General features: G+C 45.1%; 2 protein-coding genes and 1 non-coding gene across 3 annotated transcripts; 2 read left to right on the forward strand and 1 right to left on the reverse strand.

Annotated features, from left to right (window-relative positions):
* Window positions 1–8,446: 8,446 nt before the first annotated feature.
* LOC123187778 (calcium/calmodulin-dependent serine/threonine-protein kinase 1) lies at window positions 8,447–14,178 on the forward strand. Its single transcript, XM_044599708.1, has 11 exons — window positions 8,447–9,719; window positions 11,289–11,419; window positions 11,624–11,665; window positions 11,755–11,863; window positions 12,077–12,155; window positions 12,256–12,552; window positions 12,661–12,773; window positions 13,067–13,174; window positions 13,250–13,312; window positions 13,398–13,565; window positions 13,654–14,178. The coding sequence occupies exons 1-11, from the start codon at window positions 9,192–9,194 to the stop codon at window positions 13,789–13,791; spliced, it is 1,776 nt and encodes a 591-aa protein (XP_044455643.1). The 5' UTR covers window positions 8,447–9,191; the 3' UTR covers window positions 13,792–14,178.
* A 2,808-nt stretch (window positions 14,179–16,986) lies between these two features.
* On the reverse strand, window positions 16,987–17,059 carry TRNAA-AGC (transfer RNA alanine (anticodon AGC)). Its single transcript has one exon. It is a non-coding gene; the product is annotated as a tRNA-Ala (tRNA).
* Window positions 17,060–18,206: 1,147 nt separating this feature from the next.
* On the forward strand, window positions 18,207–19,389 carry LOC123187779 (uncharacterized). Its single transcript, XM_044599709.1, has 3 exons — window positions 18,207–18,561; window positions 18,733–19,110; window positions 19,249–19,389. The coding sequence occupies exons 1-3, from the start codon at window positions 18,319–18,321 to the stop codon at window positions 19,387–19,389; spliced, it is 762 nt and encodes a 253-aa protein (XP_044455644.1). The 5' UTR covers window positions 18,207–18,318.
* Window positions 19,390–23,427: the final 4,038 nt, after the last annotated feature.

Raw genomic sequence — 23,427 nt, forward strand, 5'->3', positions numbered from 1 at the left:
CCCCCCGCTTGCGTGCGGCGTCGGAGATGCGGTAGTGGCGATGCTTCGCGTCATCCCCACCACTTCCTTAGCCGTCCATGGGCCGGCAAGGGTCGCTAGGGCTTTTTTGAGGTTCACCGGCGGCGAGAAATTGGGGCGGAGGGGGAGGGGAATTGCGGCGGAGGCGGATAGGGTTTGACCCATATCCGAGCGATGAAACTGCATAAATAGCGGTGGAGAGGGTCTTTTTCCGGGCCACGGCAAACTTTTTACAAGCTGGGCTCAGGGTACGGAGTATCTTTTTGGCAAGAAAAACGGGCCGAACTTGTATACTCGCCAGAACTATACGGGTTCAGCCCTTTTACGGGGTCTGCTAGAGATACTCTTACTCTTACTCAGGGTGTATTTGATGCCACAGGAAAAGCAAGGAATTGTAAAAGGCGGTTGGAGTGGTTGTTAGATTTTCTATGAAATGTTGGAAAAATTTCTAAGGATTTAAATCCTCCAAAAATCCTATATTCCTTTGAATCAAAGGAGCCCTAAGTTCCCTAAGTTTTTCAAGCAGAAATGTAAAGTCTCTCATCACAACGGCCACACACGCACGGGCGCAGAGGATCCTTAGCCACCAATTGCACATACACATTTCTTGTACTAGTGCTATACATGTAGCAGCAGCAGTGAGTGCCAAACTCAACGCAGCACGACCAGAGACCCAACTGATAAATACAAGATGTTGCTTCTGTCTTGCTGTCTGTTTGCTTGTGTTAATAGCAAGCGCCGGTGGCAACATCCCTGTCAGTTATAGCACCAGCATGGTCCAGCCACCAGGACAGATACACACACACATACATACATACACACGCTTCTTCAGGTCGCCACCTTGGCCTTCAAGCAGATCTCATCTGGCCGGCGGTGACGTCTAGGCTACTGGCCGCCGTCGCGGTCTGGTCCACCGCCGGCGACGACCAGCCGCCCCGGCCGGCCGGTACGTGTATCATAGTCTGAGTTAGTGCTTACAGATGAGCCATGACAAAAGGTTAATTCAGAAGCCTGCTTGTTTTCTTGTGCTCATGGATAGGTATAAATAATGTCAGGGAAGGGGAAGATGATGCCATGGGAATCTCGAAAGCGTATGTGCTCAACGCACAAGTTGATGGAGTTGTTGGTCACACGCATGGCATGAGATGGATGCAGTGGTGGTGATGAAACCGTGACCTCACACACATTGCCGACCAGTGGAAGGGAAGCTCATTGGCAAGCACAACCTCAAAAGTGTTATTGCTCTTAATTAGGGCACAAGTTGATTAACTGAGACCTTATTCTTTGCTTAGAAATCTTCCAATGTACACACTGCGGTGCGGCGGGCTGCCTCGCGAAGCAACCCGCCGCAAGCCGCGTTTTTTTCTGCGGAAGTTGCAGCCCAAACAAACACGGCGCAAACTAACCACGGATGATGGGGCAACTAACCGTGAATGACAGGATTAGCCTATGCAGCTATGCTCATCTCACCATCCTATATATGCTTAGTTATGCATGGTGGTGTTGTTCAGTTCAACTCCAAGCGAAGCAAGATTACCTGTCAGGTGTAAACACCAAGCAAGGTCAATGGCGTTTATGGGCTCATGACAACGAGTTGCTGCTGTTCAGGGGATGCTGGGGAGCAGTAGGCTAGCAGTTGAAGGAACTCATCATGAAATTAAGAGGTTGATGTGCGTCTCAAATGCAATGCAATGCAAGCTCACGTGAGCTGTGACGGTGTATGGCGTGTGTGCGACGAAGATCTCCACGATCTAATTAGTTGCAACCGCAGGGATTTGTCTAGGTCGTTGTTAGGTTTGGACTGGGATTTAATATCCGATTAACCATGCAATGATACGAGCGGCGTCATTAATCTTTATACACACCATACTAACCAGCAGTGTTCTAACGCGTACGATTATTTATACTGATCATGTATAAGGAACAAATACGATGTGCAGTGTAGTATTGTAGAATCCAGGTAGTTGTAGCTGTCTGTCTAACGCGTTTTTGTACGTACATATACGCATCAGTAGTGTAATGACAAGTGCTTTGATTGGGTCCAAATATATCACAGGTCAGTTGATTCAGTTCCAATAACTCTGATTAGTCAAACTTCTCTGTTTTTTGGTTTTTTGGACTCGACCAGCTCATGCATGACCCCGTACATATAATTGGTCGTGCATGTCCATGTATAATCGTTTTGGAAGGAATGGCTAACGAGGATTCATCTTCAAGTACAAGTAGTACGTGCGAAAGGGATTTGTTGGAAATCTAGTCCCTGACGTTTATACAACAGAATGGCTAGCAAGTAGCACTAAAATATTTTCAACCGTCTGCATTTCCTCCTGTGAGGTAGGATGAGTATTTGAGGGCTTACAACTAGAGTACATAATGATCTTTATCGGTATAATGATCTTTATCGCAGGATTGTTGATGGCATTCTTTTCAAATGCTTGAAAAAACAAACACGAAATTGAAGAAATTTCATCCAAGTTTGCATCAAGGAGCCCGAACAAGCAATGACCAATATATAATTATCGTCCTAAGCATAAACATGGTTGATGTAGACTTATTGCCCTAAGCACATAAAGTGGACGATGGAGTTAACATCGTCCTTAGACAAACTTGATGCAACTTTTCTTTTTGACACGCTAGCTTTGCCAAACAAAAAATATGAGGCATGTGTTGACACTGATTTTTTGGCTTGCCTGGTTGCATCCTTGAGATTGTCTCAAATGAAAAAGTGATCAACATGAAAACTCTTCATCTTATTTAGGTGAACAATTTTTCTTTTGGATCATCTTTTTTTTTTGGGGAAATTCTTTTGGATCATCTTAGGTTGTATACAACTTCTATAGCCAAAATAGTGCACCCTAATATTTTTCTAAACAAAAATTCGGTTGCCCGACCTAGACAGATAGTGATACATGCGATGAAATCCATATAGAAGTTATTCATCTTGTTGAGCAACTTTTTTTTGGATCGCCTCCATTGTTAAAATACAGTAGCCTGGTCCTAGACATGGGTGATGCATGTCTGATATAAAGTGTAACATAGATCGGCTTCAATATGGCTTTAGACGGGAAAGTGTTGAACATGGAAAAATAATCTCATCGAAACGAACAACTTTGCTTTTTGGATTATCTCAATCCGAAGCCATATACTATAAATCATCTTGAAGTGGTAGGTGCATTCATATACGAGGCAAATACATCTACTGCTTTTTATGTTTTATTTATCCCCCTCCCTTGTTTTCTTATTCCTTGTTCTTCGTGTTCTACATCAGCGATCCATGAGGCCCTAGGGGTGATCATGCTGACCTAGCTAGGGCAGCCCATAGCCGCCGTGTGCCCTGCAGGGTCTCTTCCGGGCGTGTGGGGTTTCGGATCCTCAAAAGTTCTCGCTAACATGTCTTGTGTATTGCACTCCTGACGAGGCTCCTCCTCCGACGTGTCCTATGTATCGTGCTTGACGTTAGGGGTACACGGTGATGTGTTCGTGTGCAAACATGCGCGTGGTTGCCAACATGAGAGAGAGAGAGAGAGAGAGAGAAGGTAGTGGGGGCTCGCGAAGGGACATATGGGTCAAGGACGCGTCACGCTGGTCTATGACACCGTGAGCCGCATTACCCTAGGGTTCCAACAATGTCAGGGCAAGCTCCGAGAGGGAAAGAGGGGGTGCATTAGAGAGCGACAACGACGGCACCACCACACGGAACGAAGGAGGCAGTACAATGTAGGTCATGGTGAACTATCCGCCTGACCTACTAACTATCAACATGGTCTAGATCGCCTAGGACCGGCGATTTGAGGGCCTTCTTTTGGAGGCTCTAGTATAGTGAGGGTATAATGAGTTCCTGCTTGAGATGCTCTACTATAATGAGAAATGTATGTGTATTTATTCTTTTCTTATAAGAGTGGCACATATCCAAATCTCTGTTTTAAGCCATCAATTTCTCCTCTCAACAACGTGTATAATTTCCCCTAAAAAAACACCATGTAGAACTTGTGAACTTTGTTTTGATTTCTTTTTGAAGCAGAGATTTTTGTTGCTGTCGTTAACAAAGAAGAGGCACACGTGTGTACATCCAACAAAACATACACACCAACACGATTGTGACTTCTTAACACACGCCTACAAAGACACGGAACAAACCCACAAAGCTCCCGCGGACGCCCAACCCCACACGTTTAAACGTGAGCAACGAACCCTAGTGGAAGAAGCCATGCCTCACTACCCCCAAAACCTAACAAAAGGTGGTTCTGTTGTATTTGTCGTCCGCGTATCATTTGGAATACAATTTGTCGAGGTCGGCGGCGCGGTTCCCTTGAAAACCAAAAGGAAGAAATCCCCAGATACAGGACAGAAACCGCATCAAGATCGACACAGCCAAATCACCAGAGAACAACGCGCCAGACAAAGCAAAATTGTGGCCTAGTCCTCCTCTTCCAATCCATGGTCAGAGATAAACGGTTTTACTGACAGCGACGCGGTTAATTAGTTTTCATCCTCCCATGATATCACATGCATGCTCTGTGCAAGAAGAACAAGTCCATTTTACCTGGTGTGTGATGACACAGATGCTGTAGTTTACCTGGTGTAATTAAGAACTAGTCTATTTTATCTGCTGTGATGACAAAGAAGTTGCAGTTTACCAGGTGTAGTCAAGCACTACTAGTAAACAGAGTGAGATCATATGTGCAGCAAGTGAAGCATGCAGCTTGCTTCCTGGCTCTGGACTACCCAACAACTCCCCCAGAAAAGTATTAGCAAAAGAAAAAATTATAGAGGCTTCCACACAGGTGATGACACACGCTGAGACGGTTGCAATCAGAGGCAGCAGGAAGGAGCTCATGTAAGTTGTAACCCACAAGGATTGCATGGATGCATGGCATGGCTCAACCGCAAAGAGGGGTGGCGGTTTCTTGCAATGGCATGAAAGCACCCGATTGCGTCCATGTTACCCCCATGTTCCTCCATCTTTATCATATCCCTCCCCAACCACCCCGTTTGTGTTTCCCTCCTTGGGTGCTTGCTTCTCCTGCAAGCTCTTCCATTGATATGCAGAGCAACCAATTTTGCGACAAGCATCAGGGTGGCGTTGCAGTCACTGGGATACGCCGGGGATATGGAGAGATGATTACATTACAAGGTCTCCAAAAGACCTCAGGAGCAATGCGCCTGCTTGATTATTTCCTGGGACGCAAAAACATGGGAGTGTGGGTGCAGATGTTCATCTTTTGGGGGCGGGATGATTGATCGGCGCATTAGGGCTCAGGAATGATGAGCTCCGGGCCTGCTTGCTTAGCATGCATGGGGCTTGGAATCAGGGCTCGCACCTGGTGAACCCTAGGCTGGGGTTATTTTAGCTCTAGGGTATCTGAGCTGTTGGCTGTGATCTTGGACTGTGCAGAATTAACAAGTTGGTTAGGGTTTAATTACTTAGACCAAGACTCATTGTGTAGTGTACTGTAGTAGAAGAACCAGCATTTTCGGATGCGAGCCATTTATTTTTCAGAAGTTTTTCTTGACAGATTTAACCATGTATAACCCCATTTTGCGACAAAAAGATTTCACAATTTGCCTGATTAAATATTTTAGTTTGTAGAAACTGGTGCAACGACAAACAATAATAAATGGTGCAGTGTGATAAAATGCTTTAAATCTGTTTAATTTTGTCAATCTAGCAAAACATGGTTAGCTCCATGTATCCGTGGAATATACTCCACAAATATGACTCCAAACGAAATACATCAAAGAGAGCAAGTATAAGCATGCGTGTGATTAGCACTTTGATGTCTTTATTCCTCAGCTGAATTGTCCCCATTAGCTGCCCCTTTTTCCCCTAGTGGACCTCCAGAAAGGGTAGACAAAATGGGGAAGCAATTTGCTTAGGCAGATAGTGGGGTGGTGAAAGCAATGTCATTATCTATCCCTCCTAATTATTCCCCCACTGATTTTTTTTAAAAAGGAAGGGGATGGTCCTGTTTGCTTGGCTCATCTGGGATTTGGTGAGGGTGAAGGTCACAGTGCCCCATGCCATGGCCACAATGCACTACATACATGTACTACCACTACTAGGCAACACCCACAAACTTTTCACCATTCCAGTTACCCATGAAAGCCTCCTTGATTCCTTGTGCTTGTTGATCAGAGTGCAGCAGCAGCAGTACTACCATGTACTGCAAATCATAAGCAGTACACTGCTCCTGCCTGTTAAGCAGCAGAGGAAGAAACTTCAGGAGAATGCCATGCATCTAGCATGAGTGTTCCAATAATTAATCAGGATCAGGACTAATGATGCTGGACGGTGGGCCAACCCTGAAAATTAGGCAGGTGACAGCCCTAGTCCCAACATGCTTAGAATACTGGTTCCAACCTCTTTCTTTTATGTGAGGGGTGCAGGGGAGAGGACAACAGAATTAGACAGTTTCATTGAAGCTGCCTGTTCCTTCTTTTTGTTTGGAGGTGAGGCGAGGCAGCATCAATCATCCCAATGTGGAGGCACTGCTCCAATCAAGAATGCAGAGCAGGGCTTGTATCCGCAAATAATATGTGGTCTGTGCAAAAAAAGGAATTATTCCATGGAATCCACCAGAAAGGTTCAGGAATTTCCAAGGAAAGTAGTTAATGCTACTAGTATTAGGTGAGGGCAGTCTTTACCAACATAATGATAAATTCAACTAGAGATGAGAGTACATACACAGATGTGTGAAAATCAGTTTTAGTGCACAGTAGTATTTTTCAGGTTTGATACAGACTATGTAGTATCACATAGTATAGACTTCTTTGCTTTGTTCTAGATCAAAATATTCAGATTTTTTTTTCAAAACAGTGTACGTCGCTTTAGGGTTGTAAACTTTTCCTCACAAAGGAAAAAAGACCATGTAATCTTTTCTAGAAAGAATCTACCAAAGCCCAGGACTTATTTTAATCTAGATCACGTGGGGCAAGAATTCTGCTCACTGCATTTTTCAGGTCCCTAATGGACGCTTGTCTGCCTTTTCCAATTAGGAGAAAATGATTGATTAAAGACATCTGTCCACTGGATCTTACCCCCTTTACACAAAACCAACTGCATGGGCAATGGGTTGCTTCCCGTGGAGTGTCTCATCAGATGCTCACACATTTCTTACCCATCGTAATCTCTCAAAATTTCTAATCAGAAAGTTCCTCTAATCCATGGAAATCAACATTTCTAGACTCCACCACCGCTGGGAGTCCAAAACCCTGACCAACTGGTCACACACAAAACGTTGCATTCGAAGCCGACACACTTTAATTTTCCCGCACACAATCTCTAAGGTCCTGTTCGGAACGCGTTAATAATCTGGTTTCGCGAGAATTTTCGAAGAGCCGGCTAATTTTTTTTTCCGTTGGCACTGAAATAGTTTCTGCGTTTCAAACGGGACCTGGACGTTGAAGGAGGAGGGTTCACAAGTTTGACACACACATAGGGTAGGGTATGGGGACCGAAAGGTGCATGAGTGAAAGTGACCTTACATGTAAACTAATGGGAGCTGAACCACTGAGCGTTTTCTTCTGATTAACTGGTGTCATTTATGCAAATTATTTAATGTCCTGAAAAGCATGTGAGGTCGACATAAATTTACACTATAAACTCCTGGTAAAAAACCATGAAAAAAGAAGTGATGCAAGATTACAGTGAGACAGTGACAGGAAGCCTTGTTGAGATCTGAATAGCAAATGAAGTAAGTAGATAATCCAGAGGCAGCCTGCTCAAGTCAACATTGCTTAGGTAATGGGATAGATATGAATGAGAGGAGAGGAGAGGAGGAAAAAGGAGAGGGAGTAGTAGCAAGCAAGCAGCATTGATGCCTCCATTACTCCCCAGTTTAATACCTTGGGAGGTTGAGGTTGGATTGGAGGAGCTCAGCTCGGCTCTCGCAAGGACAGCCTGTGCGTGTGCGGTGTGGCCTTTTTTGGATTGGAGAGAAGGGTGGCTTGAGAAATTCAGATTCAGAGTGAGACAGGCATGAGGCTTCTTTTCAGTAAATTTTTGGAAACTAATAAAAAGTAGTGGATCAGCAACGATGAACAGTCCATTTGTTCACAATGGAATAGAAAAAAGTCGTGTTTTGCTTAACTAATGAACTAAAAACGTTAGAACAAGGGAGTAGTACTGCAATATCATTGGCCGTATCGAACCGCCGAGTTTGCGCGTTTGAAGTTTGAATGTTGAAGTTATTTCTATTTGAGAGCAGGATCATTCTGGGATGGATAGATCCCCTGAGGCTCCAAGTAGATGATGCTGCTGAATAAGTTGCATGTATCCCGTGGAAGTTTTGTCAGTACAGTTGTTCCCTTGCCCTGGTAGTGGTGACCAGCAAACAAGGAGTAGATGGCAACAGAAACAGGGGAGAAAGAAAAAGAAAGAAAGAAATAGTTGGCCTGGCCAGCCACCCATGTTGTCTTGCGCCACCCCCACCCCCAGGTCCCCATTGCCCTCCCCTCCTCCTCCCTCACCAAAGCACAGCACATACATGGCGATGGTGTGTGTGGAGGCGTTGGAGGGGGGCTACAGCTACAGCCACAGCTACAAAAGAAAAGGGGGGAAAAGAAGGAGCTGAAAAGGAAAAGGCAGAGCTCCTCTCCTCCTCCCCTCCCCCCTTTTCTCCCCTCCCAATTCATCACAGGATTCACTCACCAGCTGGGTGTTTCTTTTCTTTCTCCCCTTCCTTCCTAGCAGAGCCAGAGGCAGCCAGTGGTGGTGCCCATTTCCTCGCTCTGATCCAAGCCTTTCGCTCAAAGCCCCCGGCTTTTGCCGATTGTTTGGTCACTTCAAGAATCTTGGAATATGTTCTTGCTCCTGCCGCCGCCCCTGCTCTGATCCGCCCACCCATCCCTGCTCTGGACCCTGTCGCGCTCTCTCTCTTTCCTCCTGCGGCGGCATTTCGCGGCGGCTGGGTTCTCTGCGAGGAGAGGATTCTGGCGGCCTGGTTTCTGCCGTGATTGGGATCCAATTTTGGGGGCGGGTTCGCCGTGGTGTGGAGCAGGGTTCCTTTCTTGGCGGGGCAGGAATTTGGGATGATTTCTCGGGTTCTTGAAGGCGGGGAGACTCTCTGACGACCCGCCCCTGCGCCGTTTCTGGGGGGCAATTTTCTGGGCGATTTCTGCGGAATTTGCGTCGATTCGGGGCCGTTGAGCCCGGTTCTTGATCCGCGGGCTCCATGGGTCTCTGTCACGGAAAGCCCTCGCGAATCCCGGAGCCCAAGGCGGAGGAGGAGCCGCGTGTGGCCTCCGGGACCGGCGATGCCGCCGGTGCCGCCTCGCCGGCGCAGGCGGCCGCCGCGGCGAAGCCGGGCACGCCGAAGCAGCCCAAGTTCCCCTTCTACCTGCCGAGCCCGCTCCCGGCGTCCAGCTACAAGGGCTCGCCGGCCAACTCGAGCGTGGCGTCCACGCCGGCCCGCGGCGGGTTCAAGCGGCCCTTCCCGCCGCCGTCGCCGGCCAAGCACATCCGCGCGCTCCTGGCGCGGCGGCACGGCTCCGTCAAGCCCAACGAGGCGTCCATCCCCGAGGGCGGCGAGCCGGAGCTGGGCCTCGACAAGAGCTTCGGCTTCTCCAAGCACTTCTTCGCCAAGTACGAGCTCGGCGAGGAGGTCGGCCGCGGCCACTTCGGCTACACCTGCGCTGCCAAGGCCAAGAAGGGCGAGCACAAGGGCCAGGACGTCGCCGTCAAGGTCATCCCCAAGGCCAAGGTCCGATACTCACTCTATCACGCCGTCCCTCCTCCCCTCCCCTCGCCATTGCCATGCCCTCGTTCTCGAGCTGCTTGCAGAAATGTCTCTGCCATTCAGTCTCTCGCCGTCTATGTTCAGCTGCATAATCTGCATTTTACCACTTCTTTTTCTACGCGTGATTGGGCATCAGCATGTCCGTCTGAATGATGCTGTCTCTGCTCATTTTGTCGTCAAGATCCGTCTTTTGCCACCACGTTAGATTCAATCTCGACTTCTCCAGGTGTTGACCAAGACTTGCATTTCGTCGATTAAGCATTTTTTTTGCCTGCTTGAGATTTTGGGAAATCGGATCCGTTGAGCTCGTGTTGCATATGTTCTAATCCTATCAGCTACGTATTCGTTAGAGCGTCGCTTGGTTCAACCATGGCTTGGCGAAAAGCAACCCGGGGCGCTCGTGACTGTTGGTGGGAGGGAGGGAGAACGACCTCGCCCTTGCCGGTAGGGCAAAGCTCGCTGCCACCCCGCGGCAGGCATTCATGGCGATGGAGCCTGGTGAAGCTCATCTATCCGGATGTGGACAAGCCCCTGTGCATTCATTGACTTAACATCATGGCCATGGTGGATTGGTGGTGGCGAGTGGAGATGGTCACCGAGCTCCCCATGTCAATGTCCTCTCTACTCTTCTTATCTTCTTTGCTCACCTTGCCTGGCATGCTCATGGCAGCCTCTCGGCTAGATCTGCAGGCCAAAAGTGATACTTCAATTCTGTTTAAAGAGCTTTGCTCATTATGCGCCTCCCTGCAATTGTATGAGGTGCCATTTAATTTGGCCCCTGTAGAGCCTCAGCCTGCCCAGTGCTTTTATGAGCAGAGCTGGCAACCTCCCTGTTGTACATGCATGGCCGGCCACAGCTACTCACATTCCATGTGCATGTGCTTGTGCTCTGCCAATCGTAGCAATGCTGTTTTTTCTTTTTCTTTTCTTGATCGGTTCTTTCTAGAGAAGATGAGCTCACTGGCATTGTTAGGAAACAAGCCAAGTCGTTTGATTACTGTTTTTTTAACTTTAGGGTTTCAACTGCCGTTTGGGCATGGTTTGTTTCATTGTAAATGGGTTGCAGTTGCGCTGATGCCAGCAAGAGGCATTTTATTCCTTGGTGCCTATAATTGATCACTTATTGCTTGTCTAGTGCACTGCTGGACAACGTTGGGCTAAACAGTAGCTGGTTGTTGGATAGGCCACAAAGATAAAGGTGTCATAATTTGTGTTTCGAGATCTACGTACGTTGCCCGTCTAAGTGTAAGTAGGACGAAGGAGCTATTTTTGGTTGACTTTGTGCTTGTCACTGTTTTAGTTGCACGATCTTACCTGTAATGTGCTATGTTCATCGCATCGACTTTGTTATGACCCTGTTTGCTTGTTTCAGTCATTTATTTGTTAGTGGTTTATTCCAAAACCATACAAATTGATATTGAAATTCAAGCTGTTTTCTAGTCTCACCAAGTGACGCGTGCTAGCTGTTTAGAGTTCACATTATATTTAAGTTAAAGCTGTTTCCTAGTCTCACCAAATGACGTGTGTGGGCAGATGACAACAGCCATAGCAATTGAAGATGTCAGAAGAGAAGTGAGGATATTGAGCTCTCTGACAGGCCACAGCAACCTAGTGCAGTTCTATGATGCTTTTGAAGATGAAGACAACGTGTATATAGTTATGGAGTAAGTGTGCATTTCTTTCATAGAGTAGGTCCTTTTCAGTTCTGTCTTCATATGTTGTTGCAATGCATGAGATTCTTGTTCTTTATATTAGAAGGTTTAAATTATAATTAGTCAAATTATGATCAATTCCTATCAAAATTGACCATGCGTATCAAATGGCGCTTACTGTAACTTCTATCACTTATCATGTTTGTTTCTTTTCAGATTGTGTAAAGGAGGCGAACTACTTGATAAGATATTGGCGAGGTATAATCCTACCAGTGTTCGCAAATTGGAACAATTCTTATGATTATATCTGCTGGGGTTCTAACGATATCTCATCTCTTGTTTTGCAGAGGTGGAAAGTATTCTGAAGAGGATGCAAAGGTTGTTATGCTGCAAATTTTGAGTGTAGTATCATTTTGCCATCTTCAAGGTGTTGTTCATCGGGATCTGAAACCAGAGGTTGGTTTGTTTTCACACAGTTAGCAGCTAATATTAATTCTTCGTACTGTCTTTTAGTTACTATTATCAACCTGGGAGTTTCTTAATGCGATACCATATTTTCTTCGATTGTTGGTTCTTTATATTGTATTATCCAAAGCACTTCTGTTCAGTCAGCAGATGCAGTACAAAGATTTTGCAATAACTAAATACATCTGTGTTTCCTTTTCCCAGAATTTTCTATTCTCATCGAAGGAGGAAAACTCACCCTTGAAGGTCATAGACTTTGGCTTGTCTGACTTTGTAAAGCCAGGTTAGTCTAACATGGTCCATTCAGATTATTGTATAACATTTTGTTTTACTACATTTAAATGTGACTGTATTGTGACACCACACAATTTTTACATCTTCAGATGAAAGGCTCAACGACATTGTTGGAAGTGCGTATTATGTTGCTCCCGAGGTGCTTCATCGATCTTATGGCACGGAGGGAGATATGTGGAGCATTGGAGTAATTGCCTACATTTTGCTTTGTGGGAGCCGACCTTTCTGGGCACGCACAGAATCAGGAATATTCCGAGCTGTCCTTAAGGCAGAACCAAGTTTTGATGAGGCCCCATGGCCTACTCTCTCTGCGGAAGCCAAAGACTTTGTAAAAAGGTTGCTTAATAAGGATTACCGCAAGAGGATGACTGCCTCACAAGCTCTGAGTAAGAACTATATTTGTTTGGCAGTGCCGTACAGTAATATCCTCCTTTGGAAGACTATTCTTCTGCAGAATGATGCTTAACTGTTTACTTGTGCACTGGTACCTGCAGGTCACCCATGGATCCGTGATGCACAACAAGTCAAAATTCCTTTAGATATGATAATCTACAAGCTTATCCGAGCTTATATCAGTTCATCTTCACTGCGGAAGTCTGCTTTGAGGGTATACACTATGCACCTAAAACAATCTTAACAAAAAAAACCTATTGCAATTTGGTCTTCATTATGTAATCCACAGTTTATTTTCTTACCAGCAAGTGTTAATTTGTTTTTGATTTTTTATTGCATTGGGTACTTGAGATATCCATATTCTTTTTGAAATTGCTACATGTTGAATGTTCCTTTCGCTATTATATAGGACAAATTTGCACAGTTAAGTAGGTTCATAGCATTATGTCCTGAATTTAATTGCATTACCAATGAGCCATTTCTTATGGATGTTCATACATTTTGCAGGCCCTAGCTAAGACATTGACAGAAAATCAACTCTTTTATCTAAAAGAGCAGTTTGAATTGTTGGGTCCAAACAAGAGTGGTTTAATCTCCTTGCAAAATTTGAAATCGGTTAGTAATCCTATATTCGTCATTTAGTCTAGTTTACAGCATGCAGTTGCTGAAAAGGGCAAATGAAACTTGCAGGCTCTGGTGAAGAATTCTACGGATGCAATGAAGGATTCCAGGGTTATTGACTTTGTTAACACGGTAAGCCTTCCTCATAGTATCTTCAGTTGTATGATGTATTGGACTGAGACGCCGACTTACCTGCCAAGATTATGGTGTATACAAGGTATGCACCCTTCAGTACAGAAAATTGGATTTTGAAGAGTTCGCCGCTTCCGCCATCAGCGTATACCAGATGGAAGCTCTGGAGACCTGGGAACAGCATGCTCGGCGCGCGTACGAGCTGTTCGACAAGGAGGGCAACCGGCCTATCGTGATCGAAGAACTTGCGTCGGTACGAGTCTGAACTGTAGTCTGAACAGTTAATTTATGCGTGATCACTTGACATTTCGCTGATCACTGTCACGTCTTTGGTCCATCAGGAACTCGGCCTCGGCCCGTCGGTGCCCCTCCATGTCGTCCTCCAGGACTGGATCAGGCACGCCGACGGGAAGCTCAGCTTCCTCGGGTTCATAAAGCTCTTGCACGGTGTTTCTTCCCGGTCGATCCCGAAAGCCTGAGACGGAAACAAGCATTATTATTCTTGCATCAAACCTAGGAGATGACTGATGGCTAAGCCACCGCCAATCTCTCGCTGGTGTCTGTGTGCGTGGACGACGACTGTTTGAGGTGGCTGGAGGAGGACGATGGCTTGCGACCGCGACCGTAATGGAAGAGAAGCCGGCAGTCTTTGTGTAAGAGGTAAGAAGAAGATAAGAAGAAGGTTGTTGCTTGATGCTTATGACTACTACAGTAGTAGCTACTAGTGCTTGCTTGTACCCCCCCCCCCCCCCCGTGCCACGTGGATTGATGATGGTGTTGTATTAAGCTGCTGTGTAGACGGATGTACAGATGAGGATAGGAAGAAAAGAATATGAATTGAAAGGGCTTAGCTGTTGTTGTTGTTATGGCTTGGAGACTGCTGGTTGTCGTCAGTGTCCTTGTTTTGGTGCTGTCTCAAATAAGGTGTTTGTAGTGGAGATCTCCTCTTGTGTTGAATGCCACGTCACTCAGAAATGCTCTAAACAAGTACTGTGCTAGCTCAGGACAACTGGTTAGCGATGCAAAATCCAGTGTGTTCTCCAGTCCCAATACTTCAGTGGAAGTGCGAGCAGATATCTGTTCACAACTTAATATTGTCTCAGAGGCAATTTCGGATAAGTACTTGGGGTTACCGTCAAAAGTTGGAATTGACCGAAATGACAGTTTTCAACATCTAGTTGATAAAGTTTGTGCACTTATTAATGGGTGGATCTCAAAAATGTTATCAATCAGCGGGAAAGAAACTCTTTTGAAGGCGGTGGCACAGGCTATCCCGGTTTATGCCATGTCGGTTTTTAACATCCCGAAGAATATTTGTAAGGCTATCTGTGATGCTATTGCTAGATATTAGTGGGGTGACATGCAAGAAAAAAAGAAGATCCACTGGAAGGCGTGGTGGAAGATGTGCATTCCTAAGAAAGAGGGAGGTATGGGCTTTTGTGATTTACATTGTTTTAACAAAGCTATGCTAGCGAAGTAGTGTTGGAGGCTACTATCCGATCCAGACTCTCTATGCGCCCAAGTACTACGGGCTAAATATTATCCAGATGGGGACTTGATGAATGCATCTTTGAAAAAAGATTCATCGTATACTTGGCAGAGTATCATGGCGGGTATGAAAACCTTCAAGCTAGGGGCGATTTGGCGACCAGGGAATGGTGCTTCAATTGATATTTGGTCTGACCAGTGGATACCCACAAGCCATGACCGCAAGGTAATGACTCCTAGGGGGCTATGTTTGTTACAGAAAGTCCAGGACTTGATTGATCCAATTTCTGGAAATTGGGATGAGCAGCTCGTGCGTGAAAACTTTGGCTGGTTGATGCAGAGAGGATATTGCAAATTCCGTTGTCATCTCATGGACAATCAGACTTCATCTCATGGCATTTTTCGAAGTCAGGTTGCTTTACTGTCCGCTCAGCGTATCATATTACATGGAAAAATGAATATAGGACACGAGCTCGATTGGACTCGGGAGGAGGCAGAATTGATCCACATCCTGTGTGGAAGTTGCTTTGGGGAAGAACTGTCCCTCCTAAAGTACATGTGTTCAATTGGCGGGTGTTACATGGGATCGTTTCATGCTACTGCACATTAACAGATCGTCATATGAAGTCCCCTGTAATATGCCCAGTTTGCCGAACTACCCCGGAGGATCTCCGCCATATGTTGTTTACATGTGACAGATCAAAGAAGGTGTGGGAGGAACTCGGTTTGAAACATACCATTGAAAATGCTATAGCACAAGAGAGGTCAGGTTCAGTTATTTTAGAAAAAGCTACTCTGTTCGGACCTCGAGGGAGAAGCAAGGATCCCGATTTCAAATGGAGTTGAGATGATTATGGTAGCAACTTGGTACCTCTGGTGGGATCGCCGGAAAATTAGCCACGACGAGAAGTGTGACACCCCGGTTCGTACAACAATGAGTATACGGGGCATCGTTGCTAATGCTCTCGCTATGAAACCAGGGGTAAAAGATGGAAAAGTGAGGTGGGAGAGGTCTGTTATGGGGGTCTTAAAGCTTAATGTGGATGCAAGTTACCATGTTGATGAGGGATCAGGAGCAACGGGAGCAGTAGTTCGGGATTGTACGGGCGCTTTTATTGCAGGATGTTGTTATTATAAACAACATGCTATGGATGCATCATCCATGGAGGTTCTTGCTCTACTTGATGGCTTACGCCTAGCTGACAATCTGGGCATTTCAACTCTGGTAGTAGAGTCTGACTCACTAGAGATTGTCCAAGCTATCCTTAACCCATCAGATTACCGTGCTTCAGCGGCGGTTGTTACTGATGACTGTCGAAAATTATTGACTGCGTTCGGCAGGGCGACTGTTGTTCATTGTGCTCGTGAATGTAATGCAGCAGTGCATGAGCTTGCTCGGGCTAGTTACAGAGGAATTTTTTCTGAAGAGTGGCGAGATAAACCTCCTGACTTCTTACTCCCCTTCCTTGTAACTGATATGGTTATTGTTTAATAAAGGTCGCCGAATCTCAAAAAAAAAAAGCCATGGTTACACAGATTTTTTTGTTTTGTTTTGTGGGATTCGTGGTTAGGATCTTGATTATGGATGTGTTTGTCATTATGCAAGTAATGGTCTGATGTGTATCTGATGCAAGTAATGGCCCTTATGCCTATGACCAACTGACGGATGCATGCATGATTCAGTTAGGCAGTGGTGTGCTCGTGTGTTTCTCCTCATCTTTCAGAAGGCTCCTTGAAGAACGAACAGTAAATTACTATTGTGGTATGAACAGAAAGGTTGTAAAGAAAAATAAGGGGAAAGGGAAGGGGTTGCCTCAAAAGACACGCAAGAGGCGTCAAATGCTGCGTCGGGGCAGTATAAAATTGCAAGGATTCAGTAGTCGTATCGTATGTACTCCCTCCGTAAAGAAATACGAGTATATATGCAGAAAGTTTTCTTGAAAGAGTAGAGTAGAGTAGAGGAGTGCACTAAAAGCCGGTATCATGGAGACTTTGTTCAGAGAGCTCTAATTTTGAAACCGAGCCTGTCCTCTCAAAAGACACGGTTGGTTTGAACACATGGACATGGACATGGAAAGGTGCATGATTGCGTACGGACGTCGCGAGTTGAAGCCAAACCTCGTTCAAAACCACGCGAGAGGAAGAGGATTGGAAGAAAATGCAAAAAAAAAAATGAAAATCAAATTTGGAGACGCGGGGTATCGATCCCCGTACCTCTCGCATGCTAAGCGAGCGCTCTACCATCTGAGCTACACCCCCAATGCGTGGGAACGATTTTATCGCCCCTAGATAATCAAACAGTAGCTGACAAACATTCGCAATCATGTTTCGTCTCTGCACACCACGTGACAACAAATGTCATCAAGAGCCCGTTGTAACCCGAGTGGTTTTTAATCGTATGCTAAGCATTTTGCGAAAGCCGAGATCTTTTTCTACAACCTCTCGGCTTACTGATACGCAATCCAGAGTCCTCTTCTTTTTTTTAACCGTGTGTACTTCTGTTGTTCGACTTACACCATTGTAAGCCGAGCACCCATGTGTTTAGTCTTGTTGAGGATATCGTTATAATTGGTAACTGCTCGGCTAGCTGACGAGTAGGGATAATAGGATAATCAACAAGTTAATCAGTTAATTAGATGATTTATCAATTTATGGGCTACTCGGCAATTTAACTGGTCAATTGGACGAATTCTTGAACATGAGTTTTTACACTCGGCTTACACATAGATACACACCAATGCGTGATTTTCCTGTTGTGGGTAGTCCAACCTGTATATTTGGAATAACATTCAATTCATATGTCGGAAAATACGGCAGAAAATTACTCGCACAATGTGCATTATAAATTCGGGTTTAATTGTTTATATATCTTTGTAGATTTGTAACTTTTGCTTACCAATGAAGGATGCTTTCTATTTATTGATATTTTCTTAACGTGGTGATGAGACGATGTACATGTTTGAATACCGGCCCAACCAACCCTAAACCACTACACCAACTTTAGAGAAAATTAAATGCAAAATTAATTTTGCAATATGTAGCTAGCTAAAGAACATATCTTGTTAATAGATATGCATGCGTGGGTCTTTGAGAGGAATTTTCCATAGCTTATTCAGTATATGACCATACGTACCATTACAGAAATGTTTTTTCACTGTTTTTATCTGGATCGATTCTTAGCAATTTTGGGTTAATTATAAAGAAAATCTGTGGTGTTATGACCCATTAAATGAGTACAATTATCATATGAGCGTAGAGTAAAAGCTGTAAATGGACGCTAAAGTTAGAGATGAGCACAATGCATGTGGGCGGTGGGCCGGAAGGCTGCCCTCATCCTCGCCGATCCTCCCCTATAAATCCACGCCTCCTCCCTTGCTTTCAACTCACCAAAACCAGTGACTTCCCTTCCCTTTCGACCTTCTACTGGTATTACCCATCGTCCTCCCTTTCGACCTTCCGCTGGTATTACCCATCGTCCTCCCTTTGGACCTTCTGTTAGTTTTACCCATCGTCCGGCAATGGCCCGCAAGAAGGTGCCCCTCCGCTACATTGGCAACTCAACACGGCGCCATACTTATGTGACGCGCCGCAACAGCCTGATGAAGAAGGCGGGCGAGTTGGGCATCCTGTGCAACACCAAGATCTGCATGCTGGTGTATGATGAGGGTGCCGCGTCGCCGGACGTTTACCCATCCCACATGGAGGCGGTGGCTATCCTGAATAGGTACAAGAACATGCCGGACATGTCGCGGTTCAAGAAGGTGGTGACCCAGGAGGAGTTCCTCACCAAGCAAGTCGCCAAGCTCCAGCATGAGGCCGACAAGCTCCGGCGCGAGCGTGAGGACCGCGATACCAGGATCCTTCTGCACAAGGCCATGCTCGGTGGCAACCTGAATGCTGAGGAGGTCACCAGGGTTGGATGTAAGTTGCAGGAGATCCGCAAGAGCCTCGCAGAGCGCATAGCAAATACCAGCGGGCAGCCGCCGATCTTCCAGCTCCAAGCGCAATACGTCACCGGCGGTGTCGACATGGGGCCTCCGTCGATGGACCAGGTGCCGCCACAGCAGGAGGGCTGGCAGCCAGAGGTCTTCCAGGCCCAGGCACCACGGGTCACGAGCAACGTCGACATGGGGTATCTGCCGACATATCAGGTTCCGCCTCAACAGCAACAAGGCTGGCAGCCACAGGTCTTTCGGCCCCAGGCGCCATACGTCATCGGCAATGTCGACATGGGGCCTCCGCAGATGTATCATGTGCCGCTGCAGCAGCACGGCTGGCAGCCACCGACCTTCCAGCCCCAGGCGTCATATGTCCCTAGTAGCGTTGACATGGGGCCTCCGCCGATGTATCAGGCGCAGACGCCATACGTCACTGGCAGCATTGACATAGGGCCTCCACCGATGTATCAGGCGCCGCCGCATCAGCAAGAGGGTTGGCTTGACATGCAGAGGTCCGAGGGGGCCAGCGCATTGCTCTACAATGCTAACGGTACTGGTGGCCACGACGGCGCCGGTACTAGCTCTAGCGTCGGCTTCCCCATGGATGATCTGATGCAGTTCTTCAACAATATGAGATCCGGGTTGAAGTGAGCGCCGATCGTGGGGAGCATCTTCTTCGAGTAGAGGATCTATCCTCACATGCAGTTCATGGTCATGCGTGTCGTCTCATTTTACTTAGTCTTGGCATGGTTAAGATGCAGGAATGGTTGTTAATAAGTTGAGACATTCAGTCTCGGTCGTGCTCTTTGAGCGAAGGCATTTTTATTCTAGTCGTTGAAATTGTTATATTGGATTTTTTCTGTCATGATCTGTTTGTTTGACATCTGATGTTTATTTGATCATAAGTTCGTAACTCGTACTTTGCACCGCCTCTGTGTCTATATACATGTTTTGTCAGTAGGCATAGCTATGTGTATACTTACAGAACTGTGTGTATACAACACTACTAGCCTTGATAGTTACTTAGTTTTGCAGCGGCTGCTATCAATGAATAAAGAACCTAAGCGCTATGATCTTGTGTTGGAAAATACTGCTAGCTAGGCCTTCCTTTTCTCATGATCAGAATTTTTCATTTTTTCGGTATGAACATTGTGAAGTTGTAAGTGTGTCCCGGAATAAGTTGAGTGTCATGGTTCATCTTTGTCTGGATAACCATTTATAACCTAATTATTACATGTTGATAATTTGCTCGATTGGCCAATATGTTTTCATTTATTGTTTAGCTTATGTCTTCGTCCCACCGAAAGACACTTGGAAAAATCTTACAAGGATTATGAGAACCCAAAAAAGCAACAACCCAAGCTAAAAGAAGAAGAAACCGGACATGGCGTGAAAGGAGGTAGAAACAAAAGGAAAGAAGCAGGCTGATCTTGTGTGAAGTTATATATCTCGATCATGTAGCCATATTTTCTGTAGACCGATGCACTATATCATTGTCCGAGGAGTGAATGCCCGAGGAAATTAGGTCATTAATTCCTAGATTTCCAAATCTGCCAGTAAGGGATGAAAAGTACATCCCCCATATGGCTTTGGCATAAGGATCAATGACACAGTTTGGTGAAAGCATTCTCTACAATGTGTTGGCGTTGAATTTTCTAGATTCCTCATGCCGTAAATATGACGTCTTTCTCATTTGTTAGGGTTATATCTTCTATTATACTTTATTTCCTCGAGGTCAGACTCCACAACCCGTGCGAGTCTAGGACATAGGTTGAAGCCATGTGTAAGGACATGTCCCATTGAGTTTGATTTTTTTTCCTTCTCTCATCTTGAGGACAAATTCCAATCACCATGTTGTTAACCTTCTTGTGCTCATAATGCAGTGTTGAATGAACAACACATAAGTGCTTATTACATAATACATTTTCTCTTGAATAATTCACACATGTGCAATGATATGATTCTCTCGAACTTCTTCTAATAATTGGTGGAGTGTCTACAATCCATAGGATGCGGCATGTATATATATTAACAACGAGCAATCGGCCTACGGTTTGCACAACTTCGGTTACAAGGAAGGTTTAAACGATCGTAACTTTATCCACAACCGGCGGATTAAATCACAACATACCAAACATGACCTTCCTATCTCTATTCCTAACAGGCCTCCTCAATGACAACTTTTCCTTATTTTACATCGTTCCCAAAGTTTTTGAAAACTCCAACTTGAAGAGCTAGATTTAACAGACCCGTACCACTCGTCTACATCTAGGTCCCAACGATATTTAAATCATTTGATTCCATGTAATTAGAAGTTAACGCATGCCTATGATACGTCTCCGTCGTATCTATAATTTTTGATTGTTTCATGCCAATATTCCACAACTTTCACATACTTTTGACAACAATTTATATGATTTATTGGACTAACATATTGATCCAGTGCCCAGTGCCATTCCTGTTTGTTGCATGTTTTTTGTTTCGTGGAATACCCATATCAAACGAAGTCCAAACGCGATAAAAATTCACAGAGAATTATTTTGGAATATATGCGACTTTTGGGAAGCGATATCAATGTGAGACGATGCCCGAGGATCCCACAAGCTCAAGAGGCACGCCCCCTACCCAGGGCGTGGCTGGCAAGCTTGTGGGGCTCCTGTAAGGTGGTTGGTGCCCTTCTTTTTCCACAAGAAAGATAATATCTGGAATAAAATTCCCTCAAAATTTCAGCCCCATCGGAGTTACGGTTCTCCGGGAATTTAAGAAATGGTGAAAGGCCAGAAAACAGAACACATAAACAGAAGGAAATAGAGAGAGAGAGAGAGAGAGAGATCCAATCTCGGAGGGCCTCCCGCCCCTCTGCCGCCATGGAGGCCATGGACCAGAGGGGAAACCCTCCTCCCATCTAGGAGGCGGGGGGGGGGGGGGAGGCCAAGGAAGAAGAAGAAGAAGAAGAAGAAGAAGAAGAAGGAGGAGGAGGAGGAGGAGAGGGGGGGGGGGAGCTCTCTCCCCCTCTCTCCAGGTGGCACCGGAACGCCTCCGGGGCCATCATCGTGATGATGATCTACACCAACAACTTCGCCGCCGTCATCACCAACTTTCCCCCCTCTATGCAGCAGTGTAACACCTCTTCTCCCCGCTGTAATCTCTACTTAAACATGGTGCACAATGCTATATATTATTATCCAATGATATAGGGGTATCCTATAATGTTTGAGTAGATCCGTTTTGTCCTATGGTTTGATTGATGATCATGATTGGTTTGAGTTGTATTTTCTATTATTGGTGTTGTCCTATGGTGCTCTCTGTGTCGCGCAAGTGTGAGGGATCCCCGCTGTAGGGTGTTGAAATATGTTCAGGATTCGCTTATGGTGGGTGGTGTGAGTGAGAGAAGCACAAACCCAAATAAGTGGGTTGTTGCGTATGGGAGTAAGGAGGACTTGATACTTAATGCATGGTTGGGTTTACCTTAATCATCTTTGATAGTTGCGGATGCTTGCTAGAGTTCCAATCATAAGTGCATATGATCCAAGTAGAGAGAGTATGTCAGCTCATGCCTCTCGCTCATATAAAATTGCAATAACGATTACCAATCTAGTTATCGATTGCCTAGGGACAAATAACTTTCTTGTGACACAAAGCTCTCTACTAAAACTAACTTAATTATTTCTTTATCTAAACAGCCCCTAGATTTTATTTATGTGTTCTTTATTATCTTGCAAACCTATCCCTTTACACCTACAAAGTACTTCTAGTTTCATACTTATTCTAGGTAAAGCGAACATCAAGTGCGCAAAGAGTTGTCAATGGTCGATAGAATTTGAAGGGAATACAAATCTTACCTTTAGCTCCTCGTTGGGTTCGACACTCTTACTTACCGAGAAAGGCTAAAATTGATCCCCTATACTTATGGGTTATTAGGACCTTTTCTGGCGCCGTTGCCAGGGAGCAATAGCGTGGGGTGAATATTCTCATATGTGCTTGTTTTCTTTATCACTAAGTAGTTTTTATTTTATGTTCTAAGTTGTTCTCTATCTTTAGTTATGGATATGGAACACGGAATACCAAAAAAATTAGGTGCACTTGCTACTCATGGAGATGGGAAGCCTCCTAAAACCCTCGATGCTCATTATGTGAAAAATATTAAACACTACTTTGATAATCCTGAGAAAACCCCATTCAACTTGATAATGGGAGACACATTGGATCAATGTGAATACTTTAGGAATTATCGCTTGACTAAAAAAGGGAATCTCTTATGGGATCAAATTGAAATTTTGCATTGGTATGCTGGACTTTATGCTTGAGATATGGTTATACTTGCTGCTCTAGGATAAAGGCTCCACACCTTCCCTTTTCATGTAAATTTAATGATAAAGAAACTTTGGCTTCTTATGCTAATGGTAGATATGATTACTATGATGTGGAGTGAATAGAAGATTTTTTTTGCTTTTAAGGGTGCTTGTGAAATTGAATCTTCGTTTGAAAAACATGAAGATTTTGATGATGTTGTTTATAGACCTGAAAATTTTGCTATACTTAAATATTGTTATGAGAATTACAAATACAATGCTGATATTGATGATTTTATTCAGAAAGCCTCTCTTGTCCAAGAAGAGACTAATATTTTGCAGGAATCTATGGAAGAAGAAATTGATGACACTATGAGCTCATTGGATGAAAAAGATG

This window comes from Triticum aestivum, chromosome 2A, assembly GCF_018294505.1.
Source record: "Triticum aestivum cultivar Chinese Spring chromosome 2A, IWGSC CS RefSeq v2.1, whole genome shotgun sequence".
NCBI lineage: Eukaryota > Viridiplantae > Streptophyta > Magnoliopsida > Poales > Poaceae > Triticum > Triticum aestivum.

What these genes read in the sequence shown, in the direction of transcription:
- LOC123187778 (XM_044599708.1), top strand. Translation starts at nt 9,192, where the DNA reads ATGGGTCTCTGTCACGGAAAGCCCTCGCGAATCCCGGAGCCCAAGGCG. An exon ending in AGGTCATCCCCAAGGCCAAG is followed by an intron (nt 9,720 to 11,288) that starts GTCCGATACTCA and finishes GTGTGTGGGCAG; the next exon opens with ATGACAACAGCCATAGCAAT. An exon ending in TGATCGAAGAACTTGCGTCG is followed by an intron (nt 13,566 to 13,653) that starts GTACGAGTCTGA and finishes TTGGTCCATCAG; the next exon opens with GAACTCGGCCTCGGCCCGTC.
- LOC123187779 (XM_044599709.1), top strand. Translation starts at nt 18,319, where the DNA reads ATGGCCCGCAAGAAGGTGCCCCTCCGCTACATTGGCAACTCAACACGG. An exon ending in ACATGTCGCGGTTCAAGAAG is followed by an intron (nt 18,562 to 18,732) that starts GTGGTGACCCAG and finishes TGTAAGTTGCAG; the next exon opens with GAGATCCGCAAGAGCCTCGC. An exon ending in TCCAGCCCCAGGCGTCATAT is followed by an intron (nt 19,111 to 19,248) that starts GTCCCTAGTAGC and finishes CTTGACATGCAG; the next exon opens with AGGTCCGAGGGGGCCAGCGC.